Here is an 18217-nt window from a genome sequence, read left to right as displayed (position 1 = left end):
ATCTCTTCCAGAATGTTTATTTATGTCTGCCAGACGAGGAAGATCCTCTTTAAGTCGCAGTCAGGAGTCATGTGAAGGAATGTGTGGCAGCGACGCGGAGCATTTACTCAGCTCTTTTTCATGACTCAGATGCTCTTGACAGCGACCCAAAGTGTTGTCCCAGGCCTTCAATTGTGAGCAGAAAGCTGAAAGAGCTGTTGCATTATGACTGTCATGTTTACTGATGACAGGCTGCTCTTTGGTTTCTGACTTGGTTTCAAAAGCTCTTTGTGTTATCAGTTTTGTGCCGTGGCATGTTGTAAAAACATGAAAACGACACTCATCAGCAGCGATGTAAACACAAGCGCCACAAAGGTAGCTGTTTACGACGCGCTCTGCTGCACTCACTGATGCATTTTTATTTGCTTCATTCCACTCTTTACAGGCCAATAAACAACAGGTGATCGTAACAAACAGCTTGATACGCATTGACTTACTTTCTATTTTACTCCGATGCATGAAGACCGAACTTGTCTGGACTGGCGTTCTAAGCCACTTCCCATCTGATGACAAATTATAGGACAAGTGAATTATAATAAGAGGAAAGAAGATACTGTTTAAGATTTCATTTATAAAAGGGAAATATAGTCATTTGAAGCCTCCTGTATGGATGCGATGTGAGAGTGATCATTACTTTCTCGTCTTACCTTCTTGTTTGGTTAAGTATCACAGAGGATGACAAGATGAGACAGAAAATTGCTCAGAGAGAAGTTTAAATTTGGTTTATTACAACCCTGATGTTTATGTTGGAATCTGGATCACAGCCCACATTGAAATGGCTTTATAGTTTGGTGTAATATATCTCACCAGGATTTTTTTCACACCTTGGTGGGTGTCCTGAAATGTTTGAAAATGTAAAGAAGCTCTTTTTCTTTTATATTCATGGCAAATTTGTGAAATGACTTTATTGTTTTTGTTACAGTTTTACTTTTAAGTCCAAAGTAATTTATTGGAAAAGTACATGCCAAGCAAGATTGAAAACAATCCAAAGCAAGGTGCCGGTACGCCGGTAACAAAAGGATTGGTTTGGACATGTCCTTTATCCTCGGTAGCAGTACGTTTTTATTAACGTAGGCACTTTGTTTTGCGATCAGATTGATGATGTAGGTCACAGTTTCGATTCCAGCATGAACCACGGAGTTCTCCCCCTGCTTAAGCCAGGTTCCTGGATCCTGCCACAGTCCAAAACAGACAGTCTAATGAATGGATCTATCAATTGTCTGCAGGTGTGAGTGTGTGCATGGATGGTGGTCCGTGCCTGGAGTTTAGAGTGCACCCTGCTTCTCGTCCCAGGTAGCCGGGATAGGATCCAGCTCCTTCCGACCTCATTCGGGAATAGGCGGAAGAAAATGAATGATTGTCAGCAATGGTCGGGCCACTTGCCCGGGCAGCTCTGTGACCCATTGGTACCACAAATAACAGAGAGGTAATGGATTTTAAATAGGCTGATAATCAGTCATTACAGACAATGTGGAGTTGTTGTGGTGACCTTTAATGTAAGCCAGTCTGCAAAAGACAATCCCTTTACGAAGAAATATTATCCCTATTTAGACCAAGGTGCGTTGAGTGGCTTGGAGAGAACATTTAGAATTCATCATTGGTACACTCAGCTGGTAAGGATGCGGCTAAGGTAACCTGAAATCCATGCTCTCCCCTTGTGTCTGCTGTTTTCCAGACTGTTAAGTAACAGTTAGAAAACTGCCTCTGGATTGAATTGAAAGGTTGAAAGTAACTTTTTCCTGGACTGTAATGACTCCTTCCTCCCGTCTTCTAAGGTGAAATAGGAGTTTATTGGTAGCAGGGCCGTCTCTGGGACTGTGGTTTAGCCCTCAACTCTGGGGAATGCATTAGTCTGTCTCCTGCAGCTGGGTCTGCACAGGGCTGGGCTCACTTGTTCCTGTCCAGAGTGTTTACCCAGGGGAAGAGTTGGAGGTGATGGACAAAGGTAGAGGGGAAAAGGGATCCACACGTCTGGAGTAGTATGAGTTAACAGGCAGAGAGAGGCATGGTACGATGCCGTAATGCAGGATGGAGATGAAAGTTGCTCATTCACCTTATTCACTCACTGTGGACTTGGATGGTGACTCATTCTTTTGGATGAGTGAACCCGGAATTGGAACATGTTTAACCTGAAAGGATTCTGAGCTGACGGTTTGCTGACTTCACAACCTATCAACTTTCACTGAACCCGAAGGACTTCTGGGCAAGTGCAATGTGCTGGAGTGACTACAAATGATTTATTGTCTTTTCTTGGCAGTAAAGGTTATGAAAATGTGCTTATCATTTGCCATATTTGGTCCCAAACACTGTAGTTTCTTCTGGTGAGGATTAAATCCCAGTCAACAATGCACACACATCACTCTAATGTGCATTCACCCCATATTTATTTTTAATCCGACACTCAAGTTTATGCTTTTTTGACATTATACTTGTATGCCATGCAGCCAAATATTTTGTTGTCAACCATTCATCGCCCAACACTTATCCAAGGTCAGGGGGAGCAGGCACATCAGCTTGATGCAAAGGTCTCCTACTGCTCTTCTTCTTCTTGGGGAATACCACGATGGTCCCCGGCCAACTGAGAGACAAAGTCTCTCCTTGGAGCACCGGTTCTGCCAGGGGCTTCCTCCCAGTCGGATATGCCTACACCCCACCAGGAAAGGCGTATTAAAAAGATGCCAGGCGGACCTCAAATGGAATTGGTCTCTGTAGACCAGTGGTTGGATTTAGATTCTCTCCTGGCCGACTGAGCTTGCCACCCTGTCTCTGAAGGGAGAGTCATCTCACCCAGCAGAGAAAACTAAATTTCCTCCTCATCTTTGTGTTGCTCCCCAAAGTTTGCAACCGTAGGTGAGAGTAGGACCCTAATGGGGCTTGCATATCAAGGTCTTTGTCCTCTTGTTCAGCCCTTTCTTTACCCAAACACACCAGCATCACTGTGGACGCAGTGCCTATCCATTTGTCAGTCCATCTTTCCCTCACCCCAAGACACTTCACAAATCAACACAAGTTTCAGTGTTTTTGTTGATGTCTCCCTTTAAGGACGGCAGTTATGAGGGCTTTGAGGGAGGACTCTTGGATGTAAGACACATTCTGCCAGCCTCCCAATCGCCCAACACGGGACCCCCCTGGCCTTCACCGCTCTGCCGTTGGGAAGGAGAGTGAGTTGTGTGGCGGGGACCTCATACAGACTGATGGATGGCTGGATCAATCCTCAGCCAGGAATGTGATTTGTCACCGATCCTATTCTTGATTTTTGTGGATAGCCACACTTTTTCATTGAGAGAAAAGTTCCCTCTGTTTTATGTTGACTTAAACTGCCTGAGGAAAAGCAAATAAAAAAGACCATCCTCTCCAAATGCAATTCTCAAAAGAATGCTCTTTGCAAACCAAGTTTCACCCTCCAGTGGAGACGCTCCGTGTCTGTTAAGGATGTTGGATTTTTTACCATTCCGTCATCAGGGAAGACGTGTCAAAAGAGGTTCTGCTGAAAACCCACTGAGTCATCCTAATTACATTCCTGAATCATGAGCCATTAGTTGGTGTCACAAGTAGGTTCACAAATGTTTGCAGAGCGCTGCCTGTTTCCCAGATGGTCCGGCAGCAAAAGTGGCACTTCTTGTCCCTGCTGTATCCATCAAAGCGTATTACGAGTCTCAAACCATTTGCCTGCTGCTGTTATGGTCCAGACCTCTGCTGCTGGATGGTGTGTGTGTGTTTATGTGCCGAGAGGAAGGAGATGGATATTTCTTTGCGTAGTGTAGCGCATCTGCATTTATCTGTGTTTGTATCTGAAACTGAAAAAAGTTCCCCCCAAACATGTCAGCTTACTCTATTTTAGCAAAGATGAAAAACCAGGCTGCTCTGAAGTCAGACTACAGTTCCAGCTTGCCCTGAACTAATCTACCCTCCTTATCAGCTGCCCTCCCCTCCAAAATTGCCTCCATACTTGAGGATGTGTTCAGATGGGACATCAGCCAGCGAAAACATACACACACACACACACACACTTTTGTTCAACATGCCTTTGATACAATTTGCCTTGGCCTACTTTCTCACTCAGATCTGAACCTGGCTTGACAGGAAGCATCTAATGACTTTGTGTGTGTTCTTCTCACAACTCCAGTTAAAACAAATGCAGGATCCAGGTGGAACGTTTGGAACAAGGCTCCCGCTGCGTATGTGTAAAATATAATAAATGATTGTCTAGACAGTTACATAAGGATCCACACATGAAAAATAGATTTCCGTCAAAACCAGAGTTCCAAAGTGTCCGAATTAATGGTTTGTAGCCAACGCGTGTGGCAGGCGCTTCTGGCAATATTAAATGCTTGGCTGTAAATGCTAATCTAAACGCAACCTGCTCACGTGTCTGCTGTCACGACTGACGTGAATATATACTGATTCAGACAAAGCTTTCTTCCTTCACCTGATCACTGAGAATGAAGCAAGACTTGTTTGCATGACGTGCAAAGTGAAGGCAGCCGTTTTAGCAGTAAACATTATGACAGTGTTTGTGTTTCAACATGGTCTGTTTCAGTGTTTACTCTGCTTGTTGTTGGTTTTGTTTTCCATTCTAGGCCCTTGGGATCTTACCAGAAGAAGAAGGGCGAGCTGTAGTTGTCTGGTTAAGGATGTGAAATTCACTTTTTCAGCTCTGTTAGTGAGCCTGTATGTTGTGGCTGCTGCACAACCTCTGCGTGGAAGTCTGAGACAGGACTTAATGAGGATGGACCGTGTGGGTGGATCAGCAAATGAGGGGGCCTGAGGGTGTGTCGCAGTTACAAAGCTATCGAATCACTCAGCCCACCTGGCAAAGCTTAGGTGTTGGAGTGGTGGATCTGAGCAGTTGCTGAACCTCAGATCTAGGAGGAGGATCAGATTTCCAGAGAAGAAGAAAGAAATACCTACCCAGTTCTTCTCAAAGTGAGGGGGAGTTGTCCGTTTTTTCCCGAGTGTTTGAAGAAGACATGCGAGTCCCCAAAATTCTGCTGAGCTTACCTCAGTGCTATTTGAATCTGCTTGCTTAATTATCTTTTAAAGATTGAAAACAAGTGATTTTGTTGGCAAATTGCGGGTGAAACATTGCTGTCTTGTTTATTGTCTTATCTTGAAGACAGCCATTGACGTCACACTGATGCCTCCTCATCACCCCATTGGTTAGCAGCCTATAAAATGCTGTATATAAGCTGCCTGTTTTGAAACCAACATTTATGTTAAACCGCACTTCCTCGTCATGGTCGGAATGCTCCAGTCGCCCTGGCAAACTCTGATGATTCGCAGGGGAACAGCTAAAAATTGCTCATCGGAATCATGTCAGCCGGAGTAAAAGCATGACCTTACTCCAAATAAAAAGCTGAAGTCAACCTCATAGTAGGGAATGTGCACATAAAAACCTCATCTCCTCTCATCAATGGCACTTGTGTTGTGGTGTCACGCCGGAACAGAAACACCCTGAAGTCCTGCGAGCTCTCGTGCTTAACTGCTCTTCAGTAGACTCACACACACTTGTAGACACATGCTTGCTCTTATAGAGGCGAGGAAACCGAAGCAACAACATATGGAAACCATACTGGTTTCCGTTCTGGTTAGCCATTCTGCCAATTGTGATGTCACTCTTTGAAAAACCTGCTCAGGCCAGGAAATAAAACGGAATCATAATAGTTCACTAGCTTTCTTCCATATTTTAAAGACATTTTATTTCTAAAATACTCGTCATACTTTCATCAGATTTTCTTTCTTTTTTCAATTTCTTTTCAATATTTGACTAGAACTTAAATTTAACCTCCCCGATATACACAGTCATGAAACAGAAAACTGTTTAAATAATGATCAAGATCAGACTTCTCAAAGAGAAATTTAAAACCAAACTGCACGGTGCTTAAGATCAGGGAACACATTGACTTACAATATGCTTATATTAAGTAGAAATGCAGATTGACTGAAAAAGAAGAAACAAATCCAACATTCCAGGGAACACACACGTGCTGACACACACTCTCTCCTCCTCCATCTGAGATTATCTGAAGTGATGATTTGTACCAACCTGCTGAATCCTGTCTCACGTCTTATGGCGTTAGCAGAAGCCCTGGGCCATAAATTCAGACGTCAGTAGAACCTCATGTCCTTATAGAATTTGCAACCTCAGCTGTATGTATCCGTGTTTTTACACTTTGAAGTCGGAACTGGGGAACAAGAATGAGCGCAGGCGAGCTTATCCAGCTCACTTCGCAGCTGAAATGGGGCCCACGAAATAACAGGTGTGTGTGGTTTAATTTGAAGATTTATGGGTTTGCGTGTAGGTGGGTTAATTTTTGATTTGATGAATCTCTCCATTTATGCTTAAGCGTGCTGTCGTCTGTAGGTTTGAGCCATTCAACCCACACACCGCCTCCTGTGCTCCGTCAGATTCTCTCCTCTCCTAAAATGTCTGTTTAATAGTTTAAACTTCCCCAAAACAACTTTAGAGAATGGAGATGAGGAGCAAACACTTTAGATTTGGGAGCACTTTAACCAATAGTGAATGACTTACTTGTTTATTAACGGTTAATACTCCAGTGTTTATCGTGAACTTTATTAGTGATTATTCCAGGCTAGAATCGTGTCAGTGTGGGGAACTTGCATTGGCTACGACAACCACAACAAGCATCTCCAGGTGGGGTGTGATACAGTTATGCCCACTTACTGTATGTCCACAAGCTCTGAGTAATGACTGCATCATTTGATGGAAGACTCCAGTTAAGATGGGTTCTCTTATGGGTCTTTTCCCTGAGTTGTTGAGAAGGTGCACAACAGACTCAAAGTGAAATTGCTTGGTCAGGTAGGCCAGAATGTCTATCTGGTGAGGTGTTCCGGGAATGCCCAATGGGGAGGAGCCCATGGGACAGACCCAGACATGTTGTATCTGTCATGTGACATCGGTGTGCTCCGGTATTCACCTTGAAGAGGTGTAGAAGGGCAGTCTTGACCCCTTCAGCAGCTGCCTGTGGGACCTCAAAAAATGGATGGATGTTTCATAATGCTAGGACTCTATAGTAAGTTTTAGTGAAAGCTTTTGTACTTTTTTGTAGTGTTATATATATATATATATATATATATATTTTTTTTTAATATATTATATATATATTAAAAAATCATATATTTATTATTAAAGAAATGACAAAAAAAATTGTTTTAACATGCAATCTAATGTAAAAGTAGAAATGAATTCATATTAATAATTGAGCAAGGCAATCGACTTCAAAGTCAAGATCAGTATGTAAAAAAAGTAAATATCTACATATATATTTCTCACATTAAAGAAGAAAACATTTTAAATATACCAGATTGTTGTGAAGATAAGCGTCAGTGTGAGTTTTTTCTTATACCAGTAGTCTGGTCCTCCACTGACAACGTGGACTTGTTCCAGAGCGTCAGCCATGCCAAGCCCTGCAAGAGCCTCGCTGCGGTCTGTCGTGTTTGTTGTTCCCCTCTTGCCCTCTAACACCTTGTCTCCAACCCTTAAGTGTGGCGGGTGTTGTGAGTGATGCGGCGTGCATCACCGCTTTTCACCGAAATAGCAGCGTGAGTCACCCAGCTGGTCAGAGGAATCGGATACCCTCTGCCAGGAACATGTTTCCGCCAGTCGCTTCAGTTTGCTGACTGGTCCTGACAAGTCGGAGGGAAGTTCAGAAGTGTTTGTTCTGCTTTCTCGCCTGCCTCCTGTTTGGCTGTCGACGCACTGATGCATTTTGCACTGGACGATTTTTCGAGATGCATTGTGATTTCGAGTGGGTGTTCATGAGCAGAGAGGCCCTGCTCGGTCTTCCCGTGCATCTGTGCGTGTTCCTGAATGCATGAGTGCCAATTCACACTAAATCAGAGCTCATTCATACAGTTGACATTTTGGAGGATTCAGCTGTGAGCAGCCATCAGCGTCACAACAGCACTGTTATGACAAAAACCGCCACTAATGGAATCCCAGGCTTGAATGTCTTGGCACTGATTTACATTCTCTCTGCTGTACGTTGGTCTCACTTCCTCGCCATCTGTTTTTTCTTTCACTCGTATTAACAAGAGAGGAGTGATCGGACCGAGCTACGATCTGTGTCACCTGACTTTAGTGATGGTTTAGGAGTTCATACCACCTCTCCACAGCCTGTTTGAAGTTGTGTCGAACCCTCTTTTTTGCTGCTTGTGGCTCTGAAACGGTGTGCAGTTGTACTGTCTGCCAACATCCTTTAGTCCTGCCTTTTGTGAGGTGGAGCCTCCAACAACAATTACAAGGCTGTGTTTCTTCTTTTGACCATTTTCGTAATTAAAGAGTTGTCGGCTACAATGCTGTGGTTGCTCATCTACCGCACCCGGGCCCAAACTGGGGACTCAGTGGTTTTTGACGATAATAGACTGTACAACAAGTTACATTATTATGATGATATTCAGCAAAACTAAAAAATAAACACATCAACAGGGTCCTCTTCAGTGTTTAAGGTGGATAGCGCCCCCCTTTTGGCCAAAATGCAGTGAAATATGACTCCTATTTCAGTGTACCTTGACTCTGCATTTTAAGGTCGGGCGCTTTGCTTTTGTATTCACAAAATCGTTATTCTGAAGATATGTAAAGTCTCCTTCTGTTGCAAAAAGTCTATGTCATTCATCTATGACACTACACTACATACCCTGTGTTTTGACAGTGTCTCATTGATGTCACACGTCTGCCACCATTTGTCATGGGGCATGTGTGATGGGATGAAAGTTGGTTTAAAATGCAACTGAATTGGAAAAAAGTTGGCTATTATATGCTCAAAAACATGTTAAAATGCTAATTTGTTTAAATGATATCTGTTTTTGATGAGTTTTGTCTGCGAGATAGGAGAGGAGGCGCTCAGCCATGATGCTTCATACTGGCAAAAGCTCAGTTTCCTCATTTTCCTACTTTTATATCAGGTGATAACTCAATATATGTTTCTGCTTTGGAGTTTAGAAAGATGTCGAAGGCATTATGTAGCGTATTGTGTGTTTTCAGTGAGTGGTTCGATTCTTTTGTGTCATTATTTTCCATTTTATATACCATAGTTTCCTGACCATAAGCTGCTACTTTTTTTCTCACGGTCTGAACACTGCAGCTTATAGAACAACGCAGCTAATATATGGATTTTTACAGGCTAATGTGCGTCATGCTGCCAAAATATTGAGCCTTTTCACATCACACCGATGAAATCACAGGTTTTATTAACCTTAAACCGCTCAAAATGCTCTGTTTCCTCCTGAGCTCCCGCAGCTCCACCAACAGATCCGATTTCCTGGGTCCCGGGGAACCGGGTACAAGAAGCAGCAGCTGAGACCAGCTTTCGTGTCGGAGCTTCGGACAGCAGCACATTTTGAGGGCTTTAATGTAAATAAAAGATGTGAGGAGTTCATGATTCATGAAGTTTGTTTCATGACTCAGTCTTGATGCTTGACCCCAAAACTAGTTTAAATGTGATCCTCATGCATTTTTATGCCGGGTGCACCACTGACCTTTCTACGGCACAGACAGCACCACTGCACCCACGACTTATAGACGCTGTGGCTTAAGTATGAACAAGGTCTGTTTGCCTTCTTAAATTTAAGCTCTCTATAGTCCAGAGATTGTGTGCGAGCGTCCTCATTTCTTTACTTTTACAGTATATCAGTCTTGTTGAGACCATTACACATGGAGACCCAGCCTTAACAGTCAATTGCATAAAGATCACCAATCATCCATCTCAAGGCTCAACACCAGGAAGCAGCAGACCAGATACATCCATTCGCTTTGCTCCACACAGCTGTCACCCCCAGTGAAACTCCACAACACTCAGGCGCACCCCGTCAGTCTCAGATGCACACTTGGTTTGTGATTCACTGGTGTATCTAGAAGCATTTGTCACCAGAGTCAGCATGAAAACCGTCTGGACAGGGGACCAGGCGTCTCAGCCGCTGCTCAAAAAAGGGACTATGGTGAGAAAGAATAAATAGAAACAGGATTTAACGACATACTGGAAGTGATTGCGCCAAACTGTGTTGGCTGCTTGAGGGTTTTCAGTGAAAAAAAGAAATGTGGACCAGACAACTATTTATTGCAAAGGTTGTCGTGCTAAAGTTGTTTAGCTCACACTGGCAATTTCCTCAACCACCTTAACAAAAAAAAAAGCCTTGACACTTGTGAAACTGGTGAAACACTGGTGAAAGAAATGCTGCTAAAAATACACACAAACACATAAAACAGTCTGGTGGATCGTAAATGTAATAATCCTTTAAAGAACCAGTGATTAAATCCAGTTGACAGTGCAGTGATAAACATTGCTGGTTAATCTGCCTGACACTAGGTCAAGTCAAATGTATGTGACCCACTTGCTCCTGCCATGTTTTTCTATGCGCACATGTTCCAAAGTTTAGGAGGTGACAGGGCTTCTGTTACCATCTATCACTATCTTTGTCATTTTCTATTAATAACTTCACCTTTAGGGTCAAGATCATCCACACCAGCTGGTGGCTAACACCTCGCCCATCTGAACGACTCCTGAATGTTTCCACTGCATTCCTGCTGAATCCTATATCAATTCATAAGCAAGCAGTCATTTTTTTGCCATATTTGTTATGCTAATAATCATAAACATACTCTTGTTTTGTGAAGAGGATTTCAGCTTTCATTGTGCTCCTTGGATTATTTAGATACAGGCATGTACAAAACCCTCTGACCTCCAAGCAACCGATATACACCTGTATTGTGATCATTTTTAAACACCATTATTACCTTATTATTAGCTGATGTCTCATTTAGCATAGAAAATATTGTTTGTAGCTTTGTGCTCAATGTAACAGCAGATGGCAGTAGTGTCCCTTCAGGATCAAGAAAATGACTTGCAGCTCTCACAGGGGGTGTTTTGTGGAACAGATGGAAAACTTTTTTGTATAGACACTGACCCCTTGATGGATATGAACTGTTAGCCAATACAGTACAGTAATGGAAAATGTAGAAAATGATAGGACACACGGTCTGACTCCATGGTGTCTTGGTTTGGCTGTGATGCCAGCATGTCCAATGACGGTCCATTGACATAATCTGGAAGGTTTTAAGGCCAATCCAGTGATCCTACTGACAAACATTGAAGCAAAGGAGGAATTTTGTCATTTATTGAATGGATGACAATTAAAAAAAAAAAAACAAAAAACAAGAAACGCTATTTTTAAATCACAAATTGTACATTTCCTTCCAGCCTTCTTCTTTCATCCTGACTCTTTTAGGCGTCTTCAGTGCTTCAGTTCCGTAAACAGCGAGGTGCTGAGAGTTGTTGTTGCTGACTTCAATACATTTATTCAACCAAGTGTGATCTCACTCCTTCGACCACACGTCATATGTTGAATGTTGTCATCAGCTGGACTCAGAACACGGGAACCTCTCTGTTGGGCAGTGGGAGCATGTCCAATCAATAAACAGGGTCACGGCCGATAACAGACATCGACCAAAAACGATAATTAATTGTGCACGATTAATTACTCAGCCCAAGAACAGACTGAGGAAACTGGATGTATCAAGCTTTATTTGATCACCTGAAATCTTCGCTAGTGTTTGCTACAGTCTAATGTGTATGTAATTCTACTTTACACCATCTCTGAGCTGGTGTTTACTGCAAATGAAAAAAAAAAAAAATCTTGGTCCAAACCCAGGCTTTTTTAAGAAGCATCTCGCCTGCCGCCAGGATGTTGCTGTCTGCTGCAAGTGGACGTGATGTGGTGACGTTTTACGGCAGCCTGAGAGAGATGATTTCATTCTGAAAAAGAAAGCTGTCCCTGCGGGCAGATAAATATAACCTTTCTGTGTCTGTCTGGAAGGCTGTGAGTGGCCTGGCCTGTGCAGCGGAGCGTGCCAGAGAGTCAAGTAGTCATTATTTACCTATATTAGCTGCTTTTCCAGCATCTGCGGTGTTTGACATGCGTGCAGGGCGGCAGGCTGGAGTCCGACCTTCTGATCTGCCCTATTAACATCTGCCTTTTGGAGGAGACGATGCTTATTACGTGGAAAACCAAGTCATTGTTTTTGGGTGGGAGTTCATTCCAAGCATTAGGTTGTGTTTAGAGGAAGGTTTGGTGATGACTCACCAAACCTGATGATGATCAGTCCTGGATAGATACTTAATAATTAGCTGCATGTCTTGGTTTCATCCAGACCCGCTGGCAGCCGTTGGTATGCTCCTAATAATACATGAGTCGGTCATTTAACGTGTCAAAAAACAAGGTGAACTGTGTCAAACAGAATCTCTGCTGCAGCAAAAATATGAGCAGGAAAAAAACGTGTTTCAAAAACTCCTTAAATGTGCTAATTTTATTCTGACAAGCTGCAAAACTGCATGAGAAAACGGGACCTCAAATTTAGGTTGGGCCGACTTTGTTTTCTCGCCGCTGTAGAACTCCAATAAAAATATGGAAACGCTTTGCTGTTTCTCGCTCGCAGACCAAGCTTCCCGTTCTTCTGCTGGGCCGCTCTTCAGATCTCAGACCGGGTGAGTTTGTGGTCGCCATTGGCAGCCCGTTCTCCCTGCAGAACACGGTGACCACAGGAATTGTCAGCACCACTCAGAGAGGAGGACGAGAGCTGGGCCTGCGCAACTCTGACATGGACTACATCCAGACGGACGCCATCATCAATGTACGTGACTGGACATGACAATGTCGTCTCTTGAATATACGAGACTTTCCTTTTCAATCATGTTCCTTGTGTCTCCTAGTACGGCAACTCAGGAGGGCCACTTGTCAATCTGGTAAGACATTTTTTACATTTTGGCATGTGCTTCAGACAAAATCGAAGCTTAACTCTTCGCACTTTTTTCACCTCACTTCCAGGACGGCGAGGTAATTGGAATCAACACGTTGAAAGTGACTGCTGGCATTTCCTTCGCCATCCCGTCCGATAAGATTCGTGAATTCCTTGCTGAGTCTTATGACAGGCAGTCCAGAGGTAAGGATTCATGGGAATTGCTTCTGTCATGTTTTCTTTTTCTTTTTTTTAATTTATATTTTTTTAATATATAATTACATGATAATTACAATAAATTGCCTTTTTTTCGTTACAGTCACATCTGTGTTTATTTTTAATTTAGGACTGAAAGTTAGGTTTTTGAAAAAAAAAAATTTAATTACTAGTGTTACACTTAATAGATGAAAATATTTTTTCATTGTTTCTTGTCCAATTAAGTATTTCCATCTGCAATATTTAACTTCAGATAATTATCTTTATTCAGTGAATGTAACACTTTATTGGTTATTATTGTTTTCTGTGTTATTTTTTATCAATTTGTTGCCTCTTTCTGGACTACGTGCATCTTGTATTTTACCTTCATGTACCCTCAGAATTCTTTCTGTGAGAGTGTTTAATTTGTGTTGTGTTTACCTTCAGGTACAACTGCAACTAAGAAGAAGTACATTGGTGTCCGGATGATGACGCTCACTCCTGCGTAGGTTGACTCTACATTCAATATCTAATTTGGTGTTAGTAGTTGGACACCGACTTTAGAGAGTGGCATCATCCTCCTGGGTGACTGTGCGGCGCTCAGGTTTACTCCCACATTCCGGGTACTCAGATGTTTGCTAAATTAGAGACCATTGTTTGAAAATAAACTTGTAATTCTCCTTCAGCTTCTCCTGTCTACCTATTTTGTGATGACTGAGCTCAGTTGTAAAACGTTTTATTTACTCATTGTACTTGAATCTTTAGTCTGGAAACTTAATTTTGGAGCCAGACACAGGAGCATCAGTCATGCTGACTTCACGCCGAGAAGTATTTCATCACTAAACTGGTTTTTATTGAGGAAAAACTGCCTCTCCCTCATACATTTACTTCTCCCGGTAAAGTGCAGTTTTATGTCAATTTTAAAACTTTACAGGTGAATTTGTCTTGTCTTCCTCCAGACTGGCCAAAGACCTGAAAACTCGACTACGTGACTTCCCTGACGTCACCTCTGGAGCGTATGTGATGGAGGTCATAGCAAAGACTCCAGCTGCAGTGTAAGAACAACCTTTTAGTCCCATTTTAGTGACATAACTCTCTTTTTCTCTCACGGACTTCACGCTGCGCCAGAGTCTCGTAACTCTCCCTGCAGCTGCACGAGCTTCATATATCTCCTCTTCTCCTTGTCTCTCTACGGCGACACACACTTTCTCACACGTCCTACACAACTGTCTCAACCTAAATTCACTGCTCATTCCAATAATCCCAGAGTGCTGGCCTTCGAAAGTATCCCCCTCCTCCTACAATCAGCAGAGAGGGGAGCTGGGGAGACGCTGAGGTCAGCTATTTCCCTCCAAACCTCACGTTGGGAGGTTACTCGCTGTGGTTTTCCTGCGCCGGCTCACTCTGCCGGCTCCCATGCGAGGCCCCGTCGGTGTTTATCATCGCTTCCTGTCACAGCCACGTCACTGCGGCTCCTTTTATATTTGGGTGCCGTGTTATTTTCCAATGCTCCTTCTGCATTTGATGTCACGTGTTTTTGTTTACGGCCTCGAACCCTCCATTTGCTGAGGTGTAGACGAGCAGCTGAGGCTAATGGGGACGGGGGGGTGATTCGGCATTGCGAGCCATGCAGTGTTTACATGTGGCTACCATTAAACAGCTGTGTTCAGCGTCGGCACTTAATAGCTTACTGCTCACGTCTGCGTGTGATTCCAGGTAGACTGTTTTGTTTGCTTCACAGCACACGCTTGTTTGTGTAGGAGTTCGGTGTAGTCACTGTCATGCATTCTTTCCAAGTCGTATTTCCATCACTACCTGTCTGAAATAATAATATAGGTCGAGAGAGAATGAAATATTATTGCACTCCATCATTCCTCCTGAGCACTTATGCCATTATTTTGTAATAAAACTGGCAGTAACTCACTTAAGGCTGCAGTCATTCACGAGAGTCGGGCGTGGAAGGAGGCGTTGATGAGATCAGAGACATTTAAGGCCTGCTATTTTCACTCATGGTGTATCAGTGCTGAGAGTTCATATTGACACTGAGGAACTCAGATCAGTCAGGTGATAATTATTTGGTTAATGTTCCAAAACTATGAGCCTTTTGGCTGGAATATATGCAGCAAAGTGCCACAGAGGTTTGTAATGATTGATAAGTTCAGTCGGGTAGGTTTACCAAGATTTATTCTGGCTGTGTTGGAGAGCATGTCTGTGATGGCACGGGTGTATCATGGACTTGAGACTCTCACATGAAGTGTCTTTATCCTAAGCGCACGCAGCAGTCTAGCACACAAGTAACACTCACTATTACTCCTTGCTTACTAAGAATTAATCGCTGAAACCCAAAGATGTCGGTGGAGCACATGCAGCGGGTGCAAGTCTGTGACCCATCATCCAGTGACGTTCCAGGAGGAATTGATGGAGTTCAAGATGAAGCATGGCACGAGACAAACACTGCTTCAAATGAACAGACCAAACTCATATCCCAATTACCCAGGGAAGGTCCTTAAAGAGCGAAAGAAACAAGTGAAAAATAAAATCCTGGAAATATCGGCGGCCTCTATCTTTCTCTTTCCATTGAAGAACAAGAACAAGAATGAAGAGGAATGGCTGACTGCTTCTTCATCTTCTTCTTTTTCTTCCTCTTCTTCTCCTACCCCTTCCTCTCCTCCTCCTCCGTTTCCTGCCACCCTTCATCATTCCCCTCCTCTTCTTGCTCCGCCGCCTCTTCCTCCCTTTCCTCCTCCACCTCCTTCCCTTTTACGACCTCCTCCACCTCCCCTTCCTTATCCTCATCCTCCTTCTCCTCTGTGGCCTGCTCTCTCTCCTCTACAGACTCCTCCTCTTCCTCTCCTACCTCCATATCCATCTCCCCATCTTCCTACTACTCCTCCCTCTCCTCCTCCTCACACCACAGGAATATAAAAACATAAATATATTCATGCATACATGACTTGGTGCTTTTTCTCTGACGTCATACCAGATTATTCTCAATACATTATACTGCTGAAACTTATTTTTCTTGTTTAATTGGTAAAACATTATGATATGCACTTCAAATCGAATGAAAAGGCATTTATGATTCCTAACTCTCCGTCTCTTACCTCTTAGAGCTGGACTCAAAGAGCATGACGTGATCATCTCCATCAACGGTCAAAGGATCTCATCAGCCACAGACGTCAGCACAGTCATCAAAACCGGCGACAGCCTACGAGTTGTGGTGCGGCGCGGGAATGAAGACGTCATTGTCACTGTGGTCCCCATGGAGATAGATCCTTGACCCCTAAAGAGACCTCAAAGAGTAGTTTGAACTTCACCAGCAGACCTTATTGTGGAGGTGGGGGTCTCATGACCGGCCCCCTCTGTGTCTGAAAGCCAAGCATCGCTCAACACTGACTCTGGCTTGAAGAATAAAACACCATGGACGCTCTGATCGCAACTTTATGAATTTCACTTTTATCCTTCAGTGTTTTGATCAATGTTGCTTGGTCACAAACACTTTTTTAATCCTGTTTTTTTTTTGTGTTGGACATTAAAGTCCTACTGGTCAATTCCACTCATTTTTTAAACTAACTTCACGAGTACTGTAGAATGTTTTTATGTGACTGTAAGAATAAATAAATAAAATGTTTCCTCTTCATTGCTATTTCTTATTCCGCTATGGAGTAACGTGATGTTTCTATGACTGGACAGACAGACAGACAGACAGATAGATATATAGATATATAGATAGATAGATATATAGGTAGGTAGGTAGGTAGGTAGGTAGGAAGGTAGAAAGGGTTAGCAACTTTTTAAGTGCAAAAGAAAAAGGCTTGCTGCAGTTCCAACAAAAAAGTGCCCAAACACATTGACTGAACTGAAGGTCAAACTAATCTCAAGGTACACTTTTGACATCTCAGTCTTTTCTTGTGTTTTGCTAACGATTTCTAGCATAAACACATGTCCATAAACTGACTTTCAAAACAATCCAGCTTTGGTTTCAGTTTGATTTTATTGCTTTCATATGGTCTTGATAGTGTTGTGGTGCGATGTTAGGGCGGGGGGGCACTGTGTGCCCGAGACCACAGGGCCATGAGAGCAAACCAGACAAGCCGCTGATCAGAGATGCAGAGACTGCAGATGTTTTGGATTGTATCTTCTGTTTCAGTGCATATTTCAGTTGACCACATTAATTTACGACAAAAACTTAATAATACAAGCAACCGCACAGTAAAACAGTGAGTCTCTCAGGGAAAGATGAAGCTGCTCAAGAAAAATCACTGATGGGAAACTTTTCTTTCATTTAGTGCTTTGATTTAGTTAGTTTAGCAGAAGTGGAAACGCTTCACTGTCAGCACTCATGAAACAAAAGTATTTTTGTCCAGAGACATAAAGCATACTGCAAATTTAGATTGTTAGACAGCTACAATTCGCTTCACCCGAAAGTAAAATTCAGACACAGCACTCAGTTAACCATTGTTAAAATGTTATCCATCGATTATTGATGACTGCACAGTGATATAGTGGTTAGAGCTGCAACCTCAACCCAACAAACTGGTGGGTGCAAGTTCTCTGGTTTCCTCTGGTTACCTCTAATTTAGTAGTTGTCTCCTTATCCATGCGGTGTGATGGACATGGGACCCAAAGTAGTGTCCAGTTAATTATTTCCTACAAAAAAAACATTTTTTTCTCTGTAATTATTCATAATAATATTCTTTTTAAGACAAAAGATCCGTTTTTTTTTAAATAAAATCGAACAATAAGCACCTCGACTGATGGACAGTGGTGCTGCCATCTAACGAGACAGAGCAATCATTGCAGCGGGAAAATCCATTTCAAAATGACACTGTAACAAAAACTACTCTCAGACGGATGGAAAAATCGATGAGAGCTGCTCTAACTGAATAAGAGACTTTCAAAAGTGGTGAAGTATCCAGGACAAGACTGCGTCAGGCTCTGTGATGAGTGTTTGCGTGAGTGTTGCGTTTAGTGTGGCGGGTGTCAGTCTTGGTTTAGACGTGTGTCTCTTTGGTCAGTTGTGTTACTTGCTGTGCTTTGTGAGGTTGAAATCGTCCCCTTTTCTCATATGTTCTTCTCCATGAAAAACGTGACCCAAACCAAATGACCTCCTGACCCCTGGAGTCTGGAGTGAGTGTCAGTGGATGATAAAATTGAATTACAGAATGGTAGCGGAACCAAATTCTTCATTCCAGAGCAGTTGTATTCCTATTTTTGGAAAATGGCTGAGTA

General features: G+C 42.9%; 1 protein-coding gene across 1 annotated transcript in view; it reads left to right on the top strand.

Moving 5' to 3' along the window:
* The window catches only part of LOC128765256 (serine protease HTRA1A-like), a 30266-nt gene extending 13680 nt beyond the window's left edge, over nucleotides 1–16586 (top strand). The window contains exons 4-9 of the mRNA XM_053875843.1: nucleotides 12491–12685; nucleotides 12765–12797; nucleotides 12880–12994; nucleotides 13433–13490; nucleotides 13945–14040; nucleotides 16097–16586. Coding sequence (XP_053731818.1) covers nucleotides 12491–12685; nucleotides 12765–12797; nucleotides 12880–12994; nucleotides 13433–13490; nucleotides 13945–14040; nucleotides 16097–16265 — 666 coding nt within the window. The 3' untranslated portion in view covers nucleotides 16266–16586. The remainder of the gene's footprint in view (nucleotides 1–12490; nucleotides 12686–12764; nucleotides 12798–12879; nucleotides 12995–13432; nucleotides 13491–13944; nucleotides 14041–16096) is intronic.
* The last annotated feature ends 1631 nt before the right edge of the window (nucleotides 16587–18217 follow it).

Source organism: Synchiropus splendidus, chromosome 9 (genome assembly GCF_027744825.2).
Source record: "Synchiropus splendidus isolate RoL2022-P1 chromosome 9, RoL_Sspl_1.0, whole genome shotgun sequence".
Lineage (NCBI taxonomy): Eukaryota > Metazoa > Chordata > Actinopteri > Syngnathiformes > Callionymidae > Synchiropus > Synchiropus splendidus.
Note: the sequence above shows the minus strand (reverse complement) of the source record. Positions and strands in the feature narration are given on the sequence as shown.